The 24,452-nt window shown below is 36.1% G+C and overlaps 1 protein-coding gene across 8 annotated transcripts in view; it reads right to left on the bottom strand.

Moving 5' to 3' along the window:
* Positions 1-24,452, bottom strand: part of ctrip (E3 ubiquitin-protein ligase ctrip) — an 817,513-nt gene that overhangs the window by 237,621 nt on the left and 555,440 nt on the right. For all 8 annotated transcript variants that reach the window (XM_090413730.1, XM_090413731.1, XM_090413729.1 and 5 more), the window contains 3 exons: positions 21,852-22,185; positions 20,053-20,449; positions 4,496-4,577 (listed from right to left, as the gene is read on the bottom strand). In XM_090413730.1, the coding sequence (XP_090269856.1) occupies positions 4,496-4,577; positions 20,053-20,449; positions 21,852-22,185 (813 nt within the window). The remainder of the gene's footprint in view (positions 1-4,495; positions 4,578-20,052; positions 20,450-21,851; positions 22,186-24,452) is intronic.

The raw sequence follows: 24,452 nt of genomic DNA, 5'->3' as shown, positions 1-24,452 counted from the left end.
GACTGGGGGAAGTGCTACCATTTGAGGATGGAGTTTATGATGTTTGCCAGATGTGCTATGGCTTTGCGTGATAGTGTCTTGTTGACTTCGTTTGTGATGCTGATTATTTTGGTAGGTGAGGTAGGCATTATAGGGCTTGGATTGTCATCGGGACAATTTACTGTGAAGCTGACTTTACGATGGATCTTGTATACATGGCAGATGTTTAGGTTCTCACATGCAGGACTGCATTGTTTCTCTAGGTTTCTTGCTATGGCTTTGTCAGCATCTGTGTATGCAAGGTGCTGTTCTGCTTGCAGAGGGGGGAAGGGATTTGTGCTTGTTCCTGAGGTTGTTTAGGAATTTCCATATGGAATGATCTGCTGTGGAGATGGAGGTGAGCTTGTTGTCCCATTGTTGATTCCTGTTGTTCTGGAGAGCTTCTCGGAACAGATTCGTTTAATTTGTTGAGGGCTGTTTTGTCCTGGGGAGCACGAGTGTTGTGATATCTTTTTCTTTGTTTTTTCCCCTTATTAAGTCCATGATTTCTTCCGGGAGACAGTTTTGTTTGTGGGTAATCGTGGCTGCTGTTATGGCTTTATTGATTTGATTGGCGAGGTTCTTTATTGCAGTGTCTATTTCTCCCAGACAATGGAAGTTTGGGGAGGGGGGAGGTGACTGGTCTTTGTTCCCTAAGTGAAGTAGAATTGGGTTTGGTCTGATGATAATTCGTTCAGTGCTCGAATGCTGTGCTGGTATTTGATGTTGTGTAGGATGGCGATGTCTAGGATGTTGGCTGTGGTGGGTTGGTTTGGTGGGTCCTGCTACGACAGTGTTGTTTAATCCTGTGTAGCTGAAGAGGATATGGCCATTTTTATTTGTGGTTCTGCTGTTCCAGGAGGGATGTTTGGAGTTTAAGTCCCCAGCGATGATGGGTTCATTTATGCCTAGTACAGCATCCAAGTCAGAAAATAGGAGGGTCTTAGCGGGGGAGTTGTAGGCGGCATAGATTTTAAGTCTTCCAGTTGAGTTTGTGTGGACTTTAACACCGGTGAGTATTCCATTGTGCCTGATGCAGTTCCTGATAAATATGGCTGTACCACTGCTTCTGTAGTCCAGTCGGTCATTTCTATATAGTATCCTCTCAGTTTTGGATTGTCTGCAGGTCTTAGATGAGTTTCATTAATTAGAATGATGTCAGGGTTGTATCTGTGAGAGAATTCTTGAAGCTCCAGTGTCTTGTTTTTTAGGCCATTGGTGTTCCAAGCGGCGATCTGTAGTGAGTCTGCGAGTAATCTAGTTTTATTCATTAACAAGCATTGATAAGATGGTTTGAGTTTCTTTTAGAAATCTTTTTGTAGAGTTTGGTGAGGGGGGTTTGACTTACTTAAGTCTTGAAGCATGTTTGCCAATGAGGCTGTGATGACTGTTGTCATGTTTGGAAGAATTTTGTCCTGCTTTGACAGTGGCTTTCCAGACTGTTGGTATTTTCCATTTGTGAGAGCTGGTATTTTGTTGTCTTTTGTTGGGTGTCAGGCAACTGGGGAGCCGTCGACTCTGGTGCCTGTGGGCAGGGTTGAGAAATCCGTTTCCTTTTGTTGTCTGTTTTATTCTTAGGGTAGTGACTGCAGTCTCTGTAGTTTGCCGGGTGGGGGGCCCCGCAGTTCACGTATTTGGCTGGTGAGGTTCTGGGTTTTGAGCAGGTTGCTGTGGGGTGGTTTTGCCCACATTTGAGGCACTTGTAGTCTGCTCTGCAGAGTTCCTGTGCGTGTCCGTACTTCTGACATCTGTGGCACTGGCCGGACGAGGCTCTTTTCCTTAGTGGTTCAGTTGTGATTTTCAGACCTCAGATCGTTGTTATGTTGTATATGTTCTTGCGTGTGTTGGGTATCTCAACGAGTACTAGGGGCATTGTACTCTTGTTGACCCGTAACATTCTGCTGACTTTGACAGGTGGAGGCGGAGGTCTGTGAAGATGTTTTCTGTTACTCCCCTAAGTACAACTTTTAGGTTTTTCTCTGACTTCAGTGAGTAAGCATGATATTTAATATCTAAGTCATCCATGGTTTTTGTGAGGTGTCTGTAGTCGCCTACTGTAGCAGGCTGGATTTTGACTCCGTCGTCTACGTTTTTTGCCCATGAATAGGCAATTTGGTGGTTTTGCATAATAGGCCTGAGGGCCATCCATCGTTCTTTTTCCCGTAGTACAACTGGAGGATCTTTTTCATTGTTGGGTATAGGGAGGTCAGTGTTGGGGGCATCTTCTTCCATCCCCTCGTTTATCTGCATCTCTGCTGTTTTTCGCTTTTTTCGAGCGCGAGTTTCAGTATCGCTTTTGGTGCGGGAGCAGAGATTATCAGATTCATCTTCCCTTCTTTCCCTGGTGTTGAGTTCTCTTTCTGTGGAGTCATCTGTCACTGAATATAGGTTTAGAAACCCTGGCCACTCTACCTCAAATTTCTTCAATAGTTTTTTGAGGAGGTCGAGCGCCAGCTTCTTATCCAGAGATTGGACAAAGTCATCAGGACTTAAACTGTTGATGTTTAAAAGTATTCAAATATGCTTACCTGAGAAATATTTATATAATGGCGAAGAGAACGGGCAAGGGTCGAAAAATTGCATCAAAAGTAAAGTCTTACCTTGTATTCCGCTATCAAAGAAGATTCACAAAATCTAAAACTCACTAATCATCACTGAAATCAAAAACGTTCTTCGCAACAACAACCATCATGCCGGTCTCCAAGTTGTGAGTCAGCAGTCAGAATTGAAGGTATGGGAAAATGATTTCATATAAAATCAGGTGTGAATTAAGGGTAGCACATTATCTCCAGTTATTTATCATTTAACATGGAACACATTATTAAAGAAAGCAGCATTAAACCAGATATTAAAATTGACAATGTTAATTTTTTTTGTTTTACTTTATGCAGACTGCTATAATAAATTTTGGTGTGAAAGTCAGCAAAAGACAAAGACCATGAAAATAGCCAGGAACACTGAAAACATCAGTTGCATCCTGAATAAAGAACCTATAGGAAAAACTAAAATATTAAAGTATATAGGAACAATTATTAGTGAAGATGGCAAATTAAATATGGAAATAGACAATAGAATAAGCAAAGCTGGTATGGTGAGGAATCAATGAAATTTATATGGAATAAGAGAAAAAATAAACAAAACATTAAGCTAGCTGTATACAAGACAATTTCAAACTAATTTTAACTAAAGGATCAGTGGGCTGGTTTAGAAATAAAATACTTGATCAAAAAACAGAGATCAGAAAGGATGTTTCTTAGAAAAATCAGGGCAGTAAACGATCATATCAAATGAAGAGTTATATCAAAATCTGGGATATTAGGAAAGAACATGACACAGTTAGCATTGAGAAATGGCATAACTAATTCAGATGGCATGGTCACAAACTGAACGGAAGAGGAAAGATTAGCAAAGCAAGTGGTTCTTGATGTCAAGATGCAGTTAGAAGTGACCTAGAAGACCAAAATATAATATCTGACCATACTTGAGTCCTCACACAGACTTATTTTTAGGAAAAGTGTTGACAGGAAATTAGTAATAATGTACATCTTCATATGCTACTAGTACAGTATTCTGTACATCCTTTAAGAGTATATATCAGGAATTTGAAAATGATGATACATCTGTACACTGCAAGTAAACAACTTTGTGTGGTGATATCACACTTCCTATCAAGCCACAAAGAGAGAGAAGAGAAAATTTAATGTCTCCTGATATTTGGTCTTCAAAGTCAGCTTGTGGATGTCTTAAGTAATAAAAACTTATCTTGCACAACCGTTTATCTAGAAAAACATAACTTAACCTTTAGTTGAATATGGTGATGTGTACTAGTTTATGTATCATACCAATACTATGAAACCATTCCTACAGTAATAAATATGAACAATGTTTATCTTTATGTAGCTATATCTGAAATTCTATACTTTTTCCCCACTTGGTTTTAAATATTTTTTTTTAGTATTTTATGCTTTATTTTTATGAATTTGTCCACTCTTATTAAAACTATCAAGAGGACCTATTTTTTAAAAAATTTTTTATTATTGGGGTGTGAATTTTTTTTAGCATATCTCATCCTCTTCTTTCACTGACTGCCTACTATATGATAGATATTTCTACTGTTAAGCAGGCATGTAGTAATTTGCATATCACATAAAAAATCTTCCTCTATATTAATTGAAATGAAAATAAAATGAAAATAAATCCTGCAGATATTATTTCCTTTCATATTACAGCAACTGAATTTGTTCTTTCCAAGCAAACATTTTAATATGCTATGGAGAGCACTAAATTAAGTGCATGCAGTGAGATAAGGTATTATAGCACTACTGTTACATATTGCTACTGCAGTTTTTTCAAGAGTAGATTTCAAACTACCCATCAATATGGTTTCATGAACAGACTGGTATGCCAATAATAATAAAGTGTAATGTTAATTTGTATACAATTAAGTATCAATAATGCTTTCATAAAATCACTATACCTTGTTCCCGTATCCATGATCTTATTTTTTCTTTGTTTCCAGTATTCCCACAGTTTGGAGGTTTCTGTACAGGTGGTGACTCCTGTAATATTATACCAAAGCCAAAATAACAAATTTAATTTACTTTTAAGGATAAACATATACATTACTTTTTACCCTAAATCATACATTAGGACTGTAAAATATTAAAAACTGAACCATTAAATGTAAATATTTTTTATTCAATGCACATTAAAAACTATAAACTGCCAGAAATACAATTTCTGATATTGCTCCACAAAAATAAAGTATCACATAAAATAAACAATTTTTTAGGTTTTTTGAGAAAACAATCAAAATAGTTTCTCATTCTATGAGATACTTTATTTTTGTGGAGTAATATCAATTAATATTACTATTTGCCAATAGGAACACTAATTAGTCTGAAGAAATAAATCAGCTATTTATGAAAATAAACATGTAATACAAGAAGTACGAGGGTGGTCTGAAAAGTTCTCGGCCTCGTTTTTTTTTCTAAGTTGGTACATCTGTCATAAGCATCCATGTGAAATTGCAAGTGATTCTATCAAGTAGTGTGTTTTATACAGCTGTCTGAAGCAAATGTCTGTACCCCTTGAAATGGATAAAATTGAGTATCGTGTGGTTATAAAATTCTTTGTAAAAGAAGGTTTAACACCAAAAGAAATTCATTCTAAGTTCATAAAAGTATATGGGCACTCTTCTCCTTCATTTTCGACAATTAAGAAATGGGCTGCCGAGTTTAAAATTGGCTGTACCAGCCTTGAAGATGATCCACGTGAAGAATGTCCCAAAAGTGTAACAACACCAGAAATCATTGATCAAGTGCATGATATGGTATTGGATGATTGGTGAGTCAAAGTGCGTGAAATTGCTGAGACCACAGACATTTCAAAAGAACATGTAGGATATATTTTGCACGAATAATTGCAAATGAAAAAGCTTGGCACAAGATGGGTGCCGCACTTGCTCACAGCAGATCAACACTCACATGAAAATCTCTGAACGGTGCTTAGAGTTTTAACAAGAATAAAACTGATTTTGTGCATTGATTTATTACTATGGATGAGACTTGGATTCACCATTACACACCAGAATCCAAAAAGCAGTCAAAACAGTGGACAGAAGCCGGTTATTCGGTGCCAAAAAAGACAAAGTCTGTTCTCAACAGGAAAGGTCATGGCATCGGTGTTTTGGGTTGCGCATTTTGTTTATTAATTATCTTGAAAATGGTAACTGGGGAATATTATTCCGATCTTTTAACCAGCTAGGCAAAAAAACTTGTGAGAAAAGACCTGGTTTGCAGAAGAAAAGATCATCTGTCATCAGGACAATGCACCTGCCCACAAAGGTGTTTTGGCAACGGGAAAATTAACAGATCTGCACTATGAATTGTTGGAACATCCACCCTATTCCCCAGATTTGGCTCCCTCTGACTTCTATCTCTTCCCAAAACTAAAACTATTCCTCACTGGTCAGCGTTTTTCTTCGAATCAAGAGGTGGTTGCAAGCTGTAGAGAGATATTTTGCAGATCTTACTGAGAACCACTACATGGATGGAATAATGGTGCTGAAGCATCACTGGAATAAATATATTAGTCTTAAGGGAGATTATGTTGAAAAATAAAAATAATTTGGAATTATAAATTCGTTTTTTCATTGTTAGGCAGAGAACTTTTCAGACCATCTTGGTATGAGAGGTATTTTAGAAAAATAAGATTACCTCTCTTTCTAATAACAAAAAAAAAAAAAAAAAAACAGCTTTTAATTCACACAACTCTGATTTCTCTTTCTCCTGTAACCACAAACACAAAGAAGACTGTACTGTAGTGAATTAACAGATGTAGAAGAGCTAAAAGATTTGTAGAGGAAATTTTGAATCACTGAATGAGATTAACTGTATGATTGTTTCGCATGTGATAACATTTTTTCATTTAATTGTTTATTATTTAAAAAAAAATAACTGAAATGCAATAATTTACTGTACAAAAGTAAGTTTTTTATTTTGGCATGTTGCCAAAAAATACATTTATAATTTTAATTTTTTCAAAATTTTTTTTATTACAGTATAAAGTACTGTTGTTTATATTTACATATATTTTATTATTACGTTACATTACACTTATAATAGAAACATAAAGCAGAACTTAGATCTTAAAAAATAATAATAAAATAAAATAACTACTGCTTGCCAATAATGAAATTTACTCAAATTTTAACTACGGAAAATGTAATCTACAAAACAGGACCACATGATCAGAGAAAATAAAGATGACATTTTTGTACTCTTCATTATTAGAATTGAACTCAATACACTAAAGAATTAGGTTAATTCTAGAAATAAAAACCATAAGTCCATATAACTCCTACACTTTTGACAGCAGTTTTCATTTATATGAAAAAAAGTGCAAACTGAATTGCATGCAACTCTACTGTATAATTATTGCAATCAAGTGGGATCTAATGAATATAATAGTCAGGAAATACAGAAGCACAACCAACCAATGTCTCAGATCTTGAACTATCAATATAGATGAGAAGGAAATCAATATTCTGCTGGATGATCTCCCTGACACCTCACACATTTACCTTTCTTTGCAGAGCAAGTTTGTTATCTTGCTCTTTACAACCAACATTGGACACAAATGGTAGAGTCATGATAGGCAGTTTGGGCATGTCCATTTTATGACATTTAAAGAATCTCTGTAGATTAAGGATATAAAGCCTAACAGAGATACCCTACTTTTACAAATGTTGGAGGTTTACATGCATCAAAAGCAAGTGTGATGTTCCTGGTAACCATCCATATGTATAAAGATGGATCTCCCATCTTGCTGAGGCCAAAGTGGCGCAAGACTACCAGGATCCCTCCCCCACAAGTTGTTCACAGGTTGGATTACAGTGATGGTAGTCCAGAATACAGGATAGTAATAAAGACTCATGAGAAGAGAATTCTTCGTATATGAAAAATATAGGAAGTAAGTAAAGAAAAGAATGAAAAGGGCCAGTACCATAACTGGCAGGTCCTCTCCACAACCAATAGGCACTCAACAGAGAAAGATAAGCAGGTGAAAGAACAAAGCTTAGTGTAACCCTAGCACATCAGTTATGAAATCTGTTGATAATGATCCATCCACATGTAATATACAACCTGATGGAAATCTGGTTGTAGATGTCAGATCATATGATGGGAGTTATTAATAGACCCTTGGGCCGAAATCAAACTTTTAAACGAAACAAGTAGTGAAAGAACCAAACTAGAATACTTTCAAGAGGAGAATGCAAAGAGGCGTACATATCAATACTCGAATGTAGAAAAATCCATGAAAAACTTGAAATGCAGCTCAAGTAGATGATATTCGACCAGAAATGCTGAAGTATGGAGGTATACAAGTTTTGCAGTAGCTACACCACATAATTCAGAGGGCCTGGTCAGAGGATCGAATTCCCAACGATTGGAGTAGAGCTCTCATAGTACCCATCTATAAAAGGGGGGAATAAAATTGAATGTGGGAATTTCAGAGGAATTTCTCTACTAAGTGTTCGAAATAAGATTTGTGCAAGCATACTTGAAAAGAGGTTGAGAAAGATTGTGGAAGAGAAACTTGGAGAAGAACAAGCTGGGTTCAGGCCAAATAGAGGTTGTCAAGATAAGATTTTCATTTTAAGACAAACACCGTTGAGAAATCATGGGAATATGACAAAGATCTACACTTATGTTTTGTAGATCTGGAAAAGACATAAAGACAAGGTGCCAAGAGAAAAACTTTTCAAAATGCTACAATTACATAGGGTAGATGGAACATTATACAGCCAATACATAGTCTATATTTAAATTGTAACCAAATAATAATAAGCAAAACAGGTATGGCAGATAGCCAGTTGAATAAATTTATATGGAACAAGAGAGAAATTAGCCAACCAAACTAGCAGTATACAAGACAGGGCTCAAACCAGTTTTAAGTAATGGATCTGAGAGTTGGGTTAGAAATAAAGCACTTGATCAAAAATTAGAGGCCATAGTTATGAGGTTTCTGAGAAAAAAGGTAGTGAAATTTCAGATGGCATCAATGGCAGAATCATTAAAAATGAAGATATTAGAAAGGAGCTTGATCTTGTTTGCATTCAAGAATGTATAAACAGAACTAATCTAAGGTGATATGGCTACTTATATAGAATGGTGAGGAAAGGTCAGGAAAATGGGTGTTTGATGCCAAGATGGCAGGAAAGAGACCCAGAGGAAGACTAAGGTAAGTGGGGTGATTCAGTCAGAAGTGCCTTAGAAGCACAAAATGTCATCATCATCAAATTCCTGCCATGTATCCTCAAGAGGTGTTCAGGATATGATAGTACTACATGAAAAAAACATCATTACTAACTTCCTATCTACAATTTTCCTCCAAATCAGTCTGTTACTTGTCAAGACTCCAACATTATCAGATCTTATATTTCTTATATATCGTCTAGGGAACTTTGTACCGTATCAATCCACCTATATCTTGGTCTTCTTCTGGGTCTTTTTCCTGCCAACCTAGCAGAGAACACCTGTTTAAGTGATCATACCACCACAGATTAGCTCTGCTTATGCATTCCTGGATGCTGACAATGTCAAGTTCTTTCCAATTATCCTCATTCTTAATATGATATTGCCATTGATGCCATCTGTTCACGCCTATAATCATTCTCAGGACTCTCATATCTGCGGTCTCTACTCCTTGGTCCAGCGTTCCACCCCTGACCCAGCTCTCGGATCCACAAGTCAAAACTGGCTTGAACACAGTCTTGTATACAGCTAATTCTGTGCTCCGACCAATTTCTCTCCTATTCCATACGAACCCATTCAATTGACTTCCGACCACACCAGCCTTGCTGATTCTGTTGTCCACCTCTATACTTAATTTACCATCTTCAGTAAAAATCGCGCCTAAGCAGCTGAAATGTTTCACCCTTTCCACAGCCTCTCCATTCACAACACAGTTGACACCTTCAATGACTCTGCCCACCTTCACTGTCTTTGTCTTTTTATTGCTGACCTTCATACCATATCTATTACAACAGCTATTCAATTTAGTCAGAGAATCTTGCAGACTTGTAGCAGATTTATTTAGAGTATAACATCATCTGCATAAAGCAAAGAGCTGACATTAACATCTCCAATTTTGATATCATGTTTAATAACACTTTCCCTCATAATGTGATTCATATAGATAATGAATAACAGAAGGAATATTGTACATCCTTGTCTCACACCAGATTTAACATTAAACCGTCTTCCTGTACTTCCTTCAATTCTAACTGCTGACTTACAACTCAAATAAAGACTAAGTATTGCTTGATATAATGCCCCATTCATACCATATAACTGCAGTTTATTGAATAGCTTCTCTCTTGGCACCTTGTCATATACCTTTTCCAAAAACACAAAACTTAAATACAGATCTTTGTTATATTCCCATGCTTTCTCGACTATTTGTCGTAAAGTGAAGATTTGATCCAGACAGCCTCTACTTGGCCTGAATCCAACTTGTTCTTCACCCAGCTTTTCTTCCACAATTCTTCTCAACCGTTTCTCAAGTATACTTGCATAGATCTTGCCAGGAACACTCATTAGGGAAATAATTCTGTAATTCTCACATTTAGTTTTATTTCCCTTTTTATATGTGGGTACTATGAGAGCTCTACTCCAATCATCGGGAATTCGTCCCTGTGTCCAGTCTTTCTGAACTATGCAGTGCAGCCACTGTAAGACCTTTATACCACCATACTTCAGTTGACTGTTTTTCCTGAATCCGGTGTTTTTCCTGAATCCAGCTTGTTCTTCACCATGCTTCTCTTCCACAATCCTTCTCAACCGTTTCTCAAGTATACTTGCATATATCTTACCAGAACTCTCAGAAATACCTCTGTAATTCTCACATTCAGTTTTATTTCCTTTTTAATATGGGTACTATGAGTGCTCTACTCCAGTCATCTGGAATTCGTCCCTCTGTTCAGGCCTTCTGAACTATGCAGTGCAGCCACTTTAAGACTTTTATACCTACATACTTCAGCATTTCTGGTCGAATATCATCTACTCCAGTTGCATTTTCACATTTCAAGCCTTTGATGGCTTTTTCTACTTCAAGTATGGATATGTATTCCTGACTGCATGCCTGGGCAGTGTTTTCTTACCACTGTGCTGTCATCACTGCTTGTTTCATTTAGCAGTTTTTCAAAGTAATTACTCCATACTTCAAGGATATCTTTTTCTCCCGTTTTCATGTCACCTTTATCATCTCTAACTTCTTTTATAGCACTCTTTCCTCCATTTCTAAACTTCTTCAACAACCTGCAGAATATTTTGCCACTTTCTTGATATTTATTTTCTATATTCTTGCCAAAGACCTCCCATGAATTTTGATTAGCTAGTTTTACACAGTGTTTAGCATTCTTGCATTTGTCTCTATATTCTCTAAGAGCACAAGCTGACTTATCCGACAGGAACTTTTGATATGCTTTCTTTTTTTCCTTCACTGCCTCTTTAACTTCCTGTGTCCACCAGGGAGTTCTGATTTTTTTATCCTTGCAGACAACCTCACCACATGCCTCTCTAGCTGAATCAATCAGTGTTTTCTTCAGAGTTTGCCACTGAATCTCCAAGGTTTGATTCCTGTTCTCGAACTCTTTCATTTTTTCTTCAGTAATCTTTGTCGAATTAATCTGTGTATTTTAGTCTACATTTCACATCTGAGAGCTGCTCAACTTTTATTCGCTTTAAAACTTTCTTACATGTTATTCTTTTCAATATGAAATTCAATTTTATTCTGCTCAAGACTAAATAGTGATCACTTCCAATTTCAAATCCTCTGTACACTCTGGTGTCCTGCACCAGGGAGAAAACATCACTATCAACAATAACATAGTCAATGAGACTTTTCTTATTCCTAGCCTCTTCTCTCCATGTGAATTTGTGCATATTTTTATGTTGGAACATGGTGTTAGTAATAACCAGTCCATGTCCTGAGCAGAAATCCAACAGATATTTGCCATTATTATTAGCTTTGCTCTTTTCTCCAAATTTTCCCAAAACATTTTTGTATGTCTGACAATCACTTCCTACTCTGCTACATAGATCCATAACAAGGACCAACTTTTCCTTTTTCATTGTGTCAGTAGCTTTCTCTAGAGCCTCAAAAAATTCCTCCACTTCTACCTTAGTAGAACCTTCTGTGGGACCACAGGCATAAATAAGTCTCATTGTCCAGTTCCCCATTCTCATATTTGCCCATATTACTCTACTTGAGACTGACTGCTATTCAAGAAGATTAGCATCGTATTTTGTGTTGAATACTATGGCTACTCCTTTTCCTTGATTGTCATTGCTTGAATATAACATTTTGTGTTTATTGTTCAGAAAGATCTCACCAGTTTTTGCCTTTTTTGTTTCAGTCACCCCTATTATGTCGATCTGGTACTTATCTAATTCCTCAGCTAGCTTCATTTCTTTGCTATTCAGGCTTCTTACGTTGATAGTACCAATCTTTAACTCTGGTGATGTTGAGTTGGGGTTTGTTTTCAGATTTGTTCCAGTAGCTGACTTTTTGCTGTTAGCCCTGGTTCCCTGGCGAAAACAACGGGGGCCTTGTTTAACCAGGCGACGCCCCAGCCGGTATGAAATTTTGTCATGTTGTACCATCATTTTTTATTTTGGTTTAACCAATAAGAATACAATTTGGTCGGCTAAATCCCAAATTGCGAGCCCATCCTCGTTCGTTCAGTATCCAAGTAGAAACCCAACAGGGTGCACCACGAGAAGGTGAGGATTGGACAATAGGTCAGAAGCCCTGGTCGGTTCTCTGCATTCCTTTAAAGGCTATTTGGAGGTCTCCTCTCAGTTATACAGCTTTGACCCTTAAGCATAAAATGTTAGATATGACAATACTGGAGTGTTTACAAATAAGAGACTAATTTGGAGGAAAACTGTTGATAGGAGATTAATAATGTCAACTAATCATGTAGTGCTGTCATAGTAGCCTGAACACTCCTTGAGGATACATATCAAGAAATTGATGATGGGCCAAACCCAGTCAGATGTGTTAGAGATAAAGAACATTCACTTGAGGATCTCTTAAACTTTTCCAAGACATTTTCTGAAGGTGGGCAATGTAAGCCATAAGATACCAAGTTGATCAATGGTAGAATCTATACTGGCAATCATTTATGAATTGAAAAGTTTTTAGTGAAGTGTAAAAGTTGAGCATTAATGGTTTCTTTCATTATTGTGAAAGAACTAAAGTGAGTGAAATTCAATAGATGACAACATTTTGATGTCATAAATTATTAGCAGAACAGAATATAAAAAAGTGACATACTACAGGAATAAATTCTGGCATTTCTGCAATCATCAAAACACAGAAATACCACCAAGACCAGAAGACTTTTTGGTAAGACTAAACAAGAACCTTGAATATTGTGTGTTTGAAACAGTACAAGTATGTGTCGTATATGTGTGTGATGATATAATGGAACGATCCAAATGTAAAAGGGGTGGAATCATGGTTTGTTACTTAACTTTGGCAAGACACAAAAAAATTTAGAAAAGAAAGATGGAGATTTCCATGAAACCAAATTGCAATATGCTATGAGTGATTACATTTCTTGGAAAATCAAAGCTTAGATAAGGAATGAGTATTTAGAGCTGAATAGGGAATAAATAGTTGTTTATCGACACGAATTCCTTCGGTTATATGTTCAATGCAAATATTTGGGATTAGAAAATAAAAAAAAATAGCAACAATAATCCAACCAAGAAAATTGGGGCAGAGAAATCATAAGATCATGTTGCCTAGCATTCTCATCATGCCATAGCACACAAATGAGTGGCTGTGAGAATGTGGTTCCAACAGAGAAGAATCGACATCAGACTGTGGTCTAAAATGCCTAGAGAACAAACAGCGTCTATGGTATTAATTAGGACACTAGTGAGGAAAACACTGGAATGATTAGGGCTAGCAGGTAGGTGTGTGAGCAATTTGTGTAAGACCACTAGCAAGAACAAATGTCTCAGCATTTCTGCCTGCTTGATATGTGCAGTTTGCAAGAGAACGTCGTATGGGACTGGGAAAAAAACATTATAGAGGAGAAACCAAAAAGTTCAGAATGGTGCAGCATTCAGAAGGATGGAAGGTAGAAAATGAATTTCACAGAATGGCACAGCTTTTTAATAAAAGAAAATCAAAAAGGATTAGATTCTAAGTTGGAAACTGTAACATATACCATCAGTACAAATCATGGCCTCAGAAGTACTTTAACTCATTCCAGGCACACACCTAGAAGAATAGTGGCAGCAATACAATATTTATTCACACAAATACGATTATATTTTCAGATATGATTTTACTTAATGAATCATGATCTTTAGTTCATGATTCTTCGTGAACGAACTTCAGAAGCTAAAACAGAGATTACACGCATAGGATCAAGTGATGAGATATAGGAAGGAAGGATGAGCAGCAGCAAAGTCCAGATCGACATTTTTGAAGAAAATATACTGTTTCAGGATTTTAAACTCCGAATTCTTACATCTTTCTAAACCCAACAAAACACAAACCAGCAAAAAAAAGTTGCTCCCTTGAATTTCTGTTGCCATTCAACATTTACATATATGGACCACTTAGCCATGTGTCATTAATCACCTTTCAGCTTATCCATTTTTAGTCATACAGTATCCTGTCTTCGAGTAAGGTTGTTTAAATACAGTTGACTTTTATATGCTGTTTCAGTGTCTGATTTGTTCAGTATAAACAATTAAATTGACACATCCTCAAGGTAAATTTAATTTAATTCTTAACTCAACAAAACACAAACCAGCAAAAAAAAGTTCCTCCCTTGAATTTCTGTTGGCATTCAACATTTACATATACGGACCACTTAGCCATGTGTCATTAATCACCTTTCAGCTTATCTATTTTTAGTCATACAGTATCCTGTCTTCGAGTAAGGTTGTTTAAATACAGTTGACTTTTATATGCTGTTTCAGTGTCTGATTTGTTTAGTATAAACAATTAAATTGACACCGCCTCAAGGTCAATTTAATTTTAACTATCACAGGTGATTGTTCAATGGAATTAAAAGTTAAAATTGTTTATTACTTAAAAGGTATTTGTTCCATACAAAGATCCTATTATTATAGTTATATGCTTCTAAATTGAGATAAGAAGCCAAACTGATAACCAATTATTTTCTTAATGCTATCATGCAGAATAAACAATGACTACCAACTGTGAGATAACTTGTAGTTGGCTGTCTATATCAGGACACCAACTATGAGTTAAACACATCGCCAACTCAACATCACCAGAGTTAAAGATCGGTACTATTAACATAAGAAGCCTGAATGGCAAAGAAATGGAGCTAGCTGAGGAATTAGATAAGTACCAGATCGACATAATAGGGGTGACTGAAACAAAAAAGACAAAACTGGTGAGATCTTTCTGAACAATAAATACAAAATGTTATATTCAGGTAATGACAATCAAGGAAAAGAAGGAGTAGCCATAGTATTCAACACAAAATACGAGGCTAATCTTCTTGAATGGCAGTCAGTCTCAAGTAAAGTAATGTGGGCATATATCAGAATGGGGAACTGGACAATGAGACTTATTTGTGCATATGGTCCCACAGAAGGTTCTACTAAGGTAGAAGTGGAGGAATTTTTTTGAGGCTCTAGAGAAAGCTACTGACACAATGAAAAAGGAAAAGTTGGTTCTTGTTGGGGATCTAAATACCAGAGTAGGAAGTGATTGTCAGACATACAAAAATATTTTGGAAACATTTGGAGAAAAGAGCAAAGCTAATAATAATGGCAAATATTTGTTGAATTTCTGCTCAGGACATGGACTGGTTATTACTAACACCATGTTCCAACATAAAAATATGCACAAATTCACATGGAGAGAAGAGGCAAGGAATAAGAAACTCATGATTGATAGTAATATTTTTTCCCTGGTGCAGGACACCAGAGTGTACAGAGGATTTGAAATTGGAAGTGATCACCATTTAGTCTTGAGTAGGAGAAAATTGAATTTCATATTGAAAAGAATAACATGTAAGAAAATTTTAAAGAGAATAAAAGTTGAGCTGCTCTCAGATGTGAACTGTAGACTAAATACACAAACATGATTGAAGAAAAAATCAAAGAGGTTGAGAACAGGAACCAAACCATGGAGATTCAGTGGCAAGCCCTGAAGAAAAAAAACTGATTCATACACTCAGAAAGGCATGTGTTGAGGTTGTCTGTAAGGATGGAAAAAATCAAAACTTCATGATGGACAGAGGAAGTTAAAGAACCAGTGAAGGAAGAGAAGAAAGCATATCAAATGTTCCTGTCAAATAAGTCAGCTTGTGCTCTTAGAGAATACAGAGACAAATGTAAGAAAGCTGAACACTGCATAAAACTAGCTAAACAAAAGTCATGGGAGGATTTTGGTAAGAACATAGAAAATAAATATCAAGAAGGTGGCGAGATATAATGGAGGTTGTTGAAGAAGCTCAGAAATGGAGGAAAGAGTGCTGTAAAAGGAGTTAGAGATGATAAAGTGACATGAAAACGGGAGAAAAAGATATCCTTGAAGTATGGAGTAATTACTTTGAAAAACTTCTAAATGAAACAAGCAGTGATGACAGCATAGTGGTAAAAAACACTGACCAGGCATGCAGCCAGAAATACATATCCATACTTGAAGTAGAAAAAGCCATCAAAAGCCTGAAATGTGGAAAGACAGTAGGAGTAGATGATATTCGACCAGAAATGCTGAAGTATTGAGGTGGTTGCACTGCATAGTTCAGAAGTCACAGACAGAAGGACGAATTCCAGATAATTGGAGTAGAGCTATCATAGTACCCATATATAAAAAGATAAATAAAACTGAATGTGAGAATTACAGAGGTATTTCCCTTCTGAGTAAGATATATGCAAGTAATCCTTGAGATCTATCTTCCTGGTAAGATATATGCAAGTATACTTGAGAAACGGTTGAGAAGGATTGTGGAAGAGAAGGTTGGCGAAAAACAAGCTGGTTCCAGGCCAAATAGAAGCTGTCAGGATCAGAAGTACAGATTTTCACATAAGGGACACTCCTAAACAAAAACAGACTATAATAGCTGTTATTATAAAAATAGTGTTTAAGAGGAGTAGCATGGGAATTTTCCCAGAGACTATACCAGATTTTCACTTTACAACAGATAGTTGAGAAATCATGGAAATATAACAAAGATCTGTATTTAAGTTTTGTAGATCTGGAAAAGGCATATGAGAAGGTGCCAAGAAAGAAGCTATTCAAAATGCTACAGTTATACGGTATCGGTGGGGCATTATATCAAGTAATACTTAGTGTTTATTTGAGTAATAAGTCAGCAGTTAGCCGGTCTGGTTGGCCGAGTGGTTAACGTGTCCGCTCTCCAGCCAAGAGGCAGTGGGTATGGATGTTTTGATTATCCTACAAACTTTGTGTGGAAAGGGAATCTGCGACCCTACCACTTATTCTAGCAGAAGACATCATTGTCAAAACCATGTGAGGTACAGCAGTGACCATACGGCATCTACGGACGTCAAATGTGAATTTTTTTTTATTTTATTTTATTTTTTTTTTTGTCAGCAGTTAGAATTGAAGTAAATATAGGAAGATGGTTTGATATTAAATCAGGTGTCAGATAAGGATGTACATTGTCCCCTTTGTTATTCATTATCTATATGGATCACATTATGAAGGAAAGTGTCATTAAATCTGATATCAAAATTGAGATGTTAATATTATCTCTTTGCTTTATGCAGATGATGTTATACTTCTAAATAAATCTGCAAGATTCCTTGCAGATGTATTGAATAACTGTTGTAATAGATATGGTATGAAGGTCAGCATTTAAAAAGACAAAGAAAATGAAAGTAGGCAGAAACACTGAAAATATCAACTGCACTGTGAATGAAGAACCTATAGAACAAGTAAAACATTTCAGCTACTTAGCCACGATTTTTAGACAAGATGGTAAATTAAATATGGAGATAGACAACAGAATCAACAAAGCTGGTATGGTAGGAAGTGAACTGAATAAATTTATATGGAATAAGAGAGAAATTAGCCAAGACATTAAATTAGCTGTATACAAGACAGTATTCAAGGCAATTTTAACTTATGGATCTGAGAGCTGGGTCAGAAGTAAAACACTTGACCAAAGACTAGTGACTGCAAATATGAGAGTCCTGAGAAAGATTAGAGGCATGAACAGATGGCATCAATGGCATATCATATTAAAAATTAGGATATTAGAAAAGAAAGTGACATTGTCAGCATCCAGGAATGCGTTAGTAGATCTAATCTCAGGTGGTATGGTCACTTAAACCGAATCCGAGATGAAAGATTAGCAAAACAAGTGTTCTCTGCCAGGTTGGCAGGAAAAAGAGCCAGAGAAAGACCAAGATATAGGTGGATTGATACAGTAAAAAGTGCCTTATAAGATAGAAATATCAGATCTGATAATGTTGCAGTCTTCACAGGTAACAGACTGATTTGGAGGAAAATTGTAGATAGGAAGTTAGTAATGATGTAATTTTTCATATAGTACTATCATATCATGTACACCCTTAGGAATTTGAATTTGATGATGAGGTGATAGTGGATAAGGATCTGAAATTTAGGAGACATATTGCCAAAATTGTGAGGACAACACAAAGAATTCTGGGAATGATGTGGATGACACCGAATTGTAGAAGTAAGGAGATTCTTGTTCCATTGTATAAGGCTTTGATTAGGCCACACATGGACTACTGTGTCCAAGTTTGGTCACCTCAGAAGGACAAAGATGTTGATGGGTCCAGAGGCAACTGACTATAGATGTTGGAAAGGGTCCAGAGGCAACCGACTAAGGTAATTTCTGATCTCTGGAATGTCTAATATGAGATTGAAAAAAATACAATTTGCAGTCTAGTGCATAAGAGGAAGGGGTGATATGAAAGAGACCTACAAGTTGGTAAGGGGTTGTTATAGGATCAATGTTGGAGAGGTTTTACAGAAAACAGTGGGAGATTAGGGGAGAATCAGAGGTCATCCCTGGAAGCTGCATAAGGAGAGTGTGAGCAGGTTTTTGCATGCAGAGTTGTGAATGATTGGAATGCCTTGCCCGAGGGTGTGGTATCTACAGAGAATTTGAGTGTTTAAGGTGTGGTATGATGAGCTGTGTGTGTGTATGACAAAAGGACCTCCTAGATGAGTCTTTGCCTCCATGGGGTCTTGGGATAATAATAATATCTCATAATTGAACAATGACAAATGAGAGGACTTTCATTTGTCATTGTTACTTTGTCTACATGCATGTTGCCGAGTATAAAAATAGTCCCCAGCATTGTTTCCTTCTTGATGGATTCAAGTTTCCAGGTACTGTGTAAAGGAAATTCAAAAAGAATTCATACAAGACCCACCCATGTAGTAATAACATAGCTTATCATAATATTATGAGAATCAGCATGAAGCAACAAAATATATTCAATGCAACTCCGTAAATCCACAGTCCAATCTCTTTAGCTATATAAAGAACAGGACTCCAGGCTTTGATGGGTTCTTTCCTCATATCACCAAACATAAGGCCAAATTAGTGATACTTTGGCATACTGTGTGGATTTTATTGTAACCTGGCTATTTGTGTGTATATAACACAAGTCAGATGAATATCAAGTTAAAAACACTGGGTGATTAACTTTGTTTATATCTAACACAGTAGTGGTCTCCACAACCTTACCATAATGAATGCTGATCATCAAATAACAGTGAAAGAAATGAGCTACTCTAAGGTAGTATGGCCAACTTAACAGAACGTGAGATGAAAGTTTAGCAAAACAAGTGTTTGATGCTAGGAAAGCAAAAGACAAAAATGGAGATTCAATGAAGTGGTCATGCCATGCATTAAAATTCATCTTCCAGTTATAAAATTGCAAATTATCAATGTCAATTCCAAATACATCATTAAAGGATGTAAAAGAGGATAGGTATTGCATAAGTTTACATAAATACTAGTTGTCTGTTCAACAGTTTCCTTCCAAATTTATTTGTTAGATCTTTGGTGTTGTCAGAGCTTATATTTTACAAATTAATTGCAAAGGAAACTGTTGAACAGGAAACTAGTACTGTCCAGCCACAGATCCGAGAGCCTAGTCTAGCAACCTTCCAAATAGAGTCAATTCATGCTGAAGGGGAAAAAGAAATACGGGATGTACAAATTGGTCACCAACACATGAAATCACGTGCTTTATATGTAAAATTTTCCAACTGTTATACAAGCAAAATAGTTACCACTTTAAAAACTACAATCTTCATAAAAGAAAAGTTAAGTTTCCGACGTGTAATAATAAACAACTCATCCCACAAGACAGATTGATTACTCTATTATCGGAATGGATTCTCCTTCTTTTGACATCACATTAAAAGAAAAATCAGTTTTCTTTAATATATAAAACTTTTTTTTTGTTGTGAATGTTAAATAAAAACTAAAATTATAGTTAGAATACATACCTGTGATGATAATCTGCCTGTAACGGGAGAACTACTACTCCATCGTGCCCATCGTGCTGGATTGAGATTAGCTAAAAAAGAAGTGGTCTTTGCTGCTGCTGTACTAAATTTTCCTCTCCCTATATTATTCGTATTAGAACAACTTCCTGATACAGATCCTAACACTGGACTGGTGGCCAAGGAAGAATGGCAACTAGCTGGTGTACATGCAGATAAAGCCAGCATTGAAGTTCCTAACACAGGATCAATGTGGTTATCGAGTACACCTCGACCTAAGTTCTTCACACCTACTGAACAGTTAAAGGGATCTCTTGAACTTTCTTCTGTACGCACCTTGCGACTAGTGGCATTTCCTCGTTTCAATGTCCTTTTTCTCTTTAAAACATCACTTAGTCTCCTAAAAGTGAGAGTAGAAATTAAGATTTTTATGAATGACACTGAGGCTAGCAACACAAAAATAAAGTACACTGCTGTTATCATCAGTTTGGATGGTGACAGCAAATCAACAAACACAATTAACAGGTTAATCCACAGTAGAGAAAGACCCTTAGTAGACTCAATTATCTGTAAATCTCTATGTTAAAAAATTAATATGGATATAAATGAACAAACCAAAATTTATGGTCGATACATTCTTTGAAATGTACTGCCTTTGTTTCTTCTTTAATGATCAAGTTTCCTTTTTTGCATATTGAGATTCTCAATCAATGCCTTACTAGGCTGAAGTCATCTGACCACTCCTATAAATGCCATATACATTTTTGAGAAGTGTAATATCCTACTGTAGTCTTTCCATAATTAATTTGCCAGCTTCACTAAAAACTATATCTAAAAGCAGACACTATTTTTTAAAAAAAGGAAAGAAAAGAAACAACAATCCTTATAAAACTTAGGGAGCTATACAAACTTGTCCAGTGCATGCTTTTACGAACATCGATGCCCAGGATGGAATACAAACCCACCCACAACGTGTTGGTTGGAGAGTAGGTATGTTATCAATTCAGCCAAACAGGCCAGCACTTGTGCCACAGGTTTCCCCATTCAAGACCTGCAGACTTGTACTGGATTTATTTAAGAGTATATGATATCAGACACATAAAGAAAAGAGCTAATTAAATATCTCCAATTGTGATATAAGGACTAATGCCACTTGCCTTCATAATATGATCCACATAAATGATGAATAACAGTGGAGATAATATGTATCCTTGCTTCACACCTGATTATACATCAAATCATCTTCTAGCATACCACCTTTAAATCAAACTGCTCAGATATACCCTAAAAATCACTTCATATAATGTCCCATTTACTCCATAAGCAATATTGCACTGCATATTTCTTGCAAGCAATATAAAGAAATGGAGTTTTCTGGTATGAATACAAAACACAAATCATTGTTTTATTAAGCTGAATGGACTGCTAAGCAATGGAGGCTCCAGCTGAATGGGCTTGAAAATATTAATTATGTAATCGAATGGGAGGGGTAGAAATGCTCTCCTGATAGTTACTTTATGATGCACTAATAGTATCATCCATAATGTGTTCATAATGAATATCAAATTTGGGTAATGAGACAGGATGAAAGCAAACAATACATCATAACCATAAAACCACTATGTACTTGACAACATATATTCACAGATAATTGATATTTATCATGGTCAATAACAACCGCATAAGAATCATCTTATCACAGATCACAAGAGCTCTTGTTTCAAATGTTAAATCTACTTCAGATTTAAGGAACAAAAGAATAGTTTATTAGAGATAAATTTAAAGTCTTTACCAGCACTTACATTTGGCCTACATTTCCACAATGATCATCTTCTCCAGATGATGAAGCAGCTGTGGTTCCACCTAAACCTGTAGCTGTGGTCACAGAAGTAGAAGATCCCCAAATTCCACTACCTGCATAGTGAAGGGATCCATCTGTTGAGAGATCTGTGGCAGAGACTAGTAATGGACTAGTGTTGAAAGAATGCTTATTATCACATGGAGACAAACTTGCAGGTAACAGAGTTGGCAAAGAAGAAAAACTTGACTGCACATGATCAACTAGAGTAGAATCTTTGTGGTTAATATCTGCCCCAGTATCAAGCCTTGCTAACCATTTCACTTGATGCATCACACCTAAAAAAAATATGAGTACTAGACTGAAATTTTCATGTTTTAAAAATATTTCTACAATTCTATCTATAACAATTCACATGATAAAATAACTTTTTTTCAAAAATGCGCATTGTGCTCTTATAACAGGAATGGCAACTGAACAATACACTTCTTTATAGCATAAAATGCATACATTTAGAAAGACAGGTGTTGGCAGGTCATCTTGAGTTTTTTAATAGTTTAAATCAGGGATTCTGTTATGAGCTATAATTTTTCCTAACTTAGCATCATCAGCAATTAACTGAATACCATACTCAAAGATTTTCCACAATATCATTAAGATACATGTTGGACAACAATGGCCCAACTACAAAATGCTGTGCTACACCACTAGTTACTACTTTCCCCCATAGACTCAATACTACCATACACCACTTTCTAATACCCCTGGAGGTATTCCTCTCCAATCCATGTAATCAGATTATTTTGCAAACTCATTCCTCTGAGGTTGCATAACAATCTCCAATGCAGCACCCTGTCAAACAGCTTGGCAAAATTCAGGTATCGTTGTGCACCCATTTCCCTCATTCAAATCTAACATTATTACAAAACATCACCAGATTGCTAAATTGAACAGCACTTTGCTCACCATCCTACCCTGAAGATTGGAATTATAAAAACTGCTACACTGTGCTCACATTATAATGCTTTAAACCTCAACAGCTACAGCAAGAACTTCTGATTATCAAATGATATATGCATCTTATACCATTGGGTGGTTATTCCTAACCAAGCATGGACTAAACATTTTTTTTTTAAATTTTTTTTTTTTAAACTTGGTTATACTATAAATTAAAGATGCCATCATCATCATCATCGTCAAATTCCTGGTATACCCTCAAGGGGTGTACAGGATATGATAGTACTACATGAAAAATTTACATCATTACCAACTTCCAATCAACAATTTTCCTCCAAATCAATCAATTACCTGTCAATCAAGGCTTCAACATTATCAGAATTTATATTTCTATCTTCTAAGGCAATTTTTACTGTATCAATCCACCTATATCTTGGTCTTCCTCTGGGTCTTTTTCCTGCCAAACTGGCAGAGAACACTGGTTTTGCAAATCCTTCCTCTCCCATTCTGTTTAAGTGACAAACCACCTGAGATTAGCTCTGTTAATGCATCCCTGGATGCTGACAATGTCAAGTTCTTTCCTAATATCCCCATTTTTAATATGATATTGCCATTGATGCCATCTGTTCATGCCCCTAATCTTTCTCAGGACTCTCATATCTGCATTCTCTAGTCTTTGGTCAAGTGTTTTATTTCTAACCCAGCTCTCAGATCCATAAGTTAAAAATGGTTTGAACACTCTTGTATACAGCTAGTTTAGTGTTTTGCCTAATTTCTCTCTTATTCCATATAAACTTATTCAGATGACTTCCAACCATTCCAGTTTTGTTGATTCTGTTGTCTATTTCCACATTTAATTTACCATCTTTACTAAAAATCGTGCTTAAGTAGCTGAAATGTTTCACTTGTTCTATAGGTTCTCCATTCACCATGCAGTTGATATTTTCAATGTTTCTGCCTATTTTCATTGTCTTTGTCTTTTAAATGCTGACCTTCATACCATATCTATTACAAAAGTTATTCGATTTAGTCAAGGAATCTTAAAGACTTGTAGCAGATTTATTTAGAAGTATAACATCTCCAATTTTGATATCAGGTTTAATACCACTTTCCTTCATAATGTGATCCATATAGATAATGAATAACAAAGGGAATAATGTACATCCTTGTCTCACACCAGATTTAACATTAAACCATCTTCCTGTACTTCCTTCAATTCTAACTGCTGACTTACAACTCAAATAAAAAGAAAGTATTGCTTGATATAATGTCTATTAATACCATATAATTAGCATTTTGAATACCTTCTCTCTTGGCACCTTGTCATATCCCTTTTCCAGATCTACAAAACTTAAATACAGATCCTTGTTATATAACCATGATTTCTCAACTATCTGTCGTAAAGTGAAAATCTGATTCTGACAGCCGCTGTTTTTCCTGAATCCAGCTTGTTCTTCACCATGCTTCTCTTCCACAATCCTTCTCAACCGTTTCTCAAGTATACTTGCATATATCTTACCAGAACTCTCAGAAATACCTCTGTAATTCTCACATTCAGTTTTATTTCCTTTTTAATATGGGTACTATGAGTGCTCTACTCCAGTCATCTGGAATTCGTCCCTCTGTTCAGGCCTTCTGAACTATGCAG

Source organism: Typopeltis vanoorti, chromosome 24, assembly GCF_054136105.1.
Source record: "Typopeltis vanoorti isolate ZY-2024b chromosome 24, IOZ_Tvanoo_1.0, whole genome shotgun sequence".
NCBI classification, from domain to species: domain Eukaryota; kingdom Metazoa; phylum Arthropoda; class Arachnida; order Uropygi; family Thelyphonidae; genus Typopeltis; species Typopeltis vanoorti.
The sequence above is the reverse complement of the archived record's forward strand: the minus strand, read 5'-3'. Positions and strand labels throughout refer to the sequence as shown.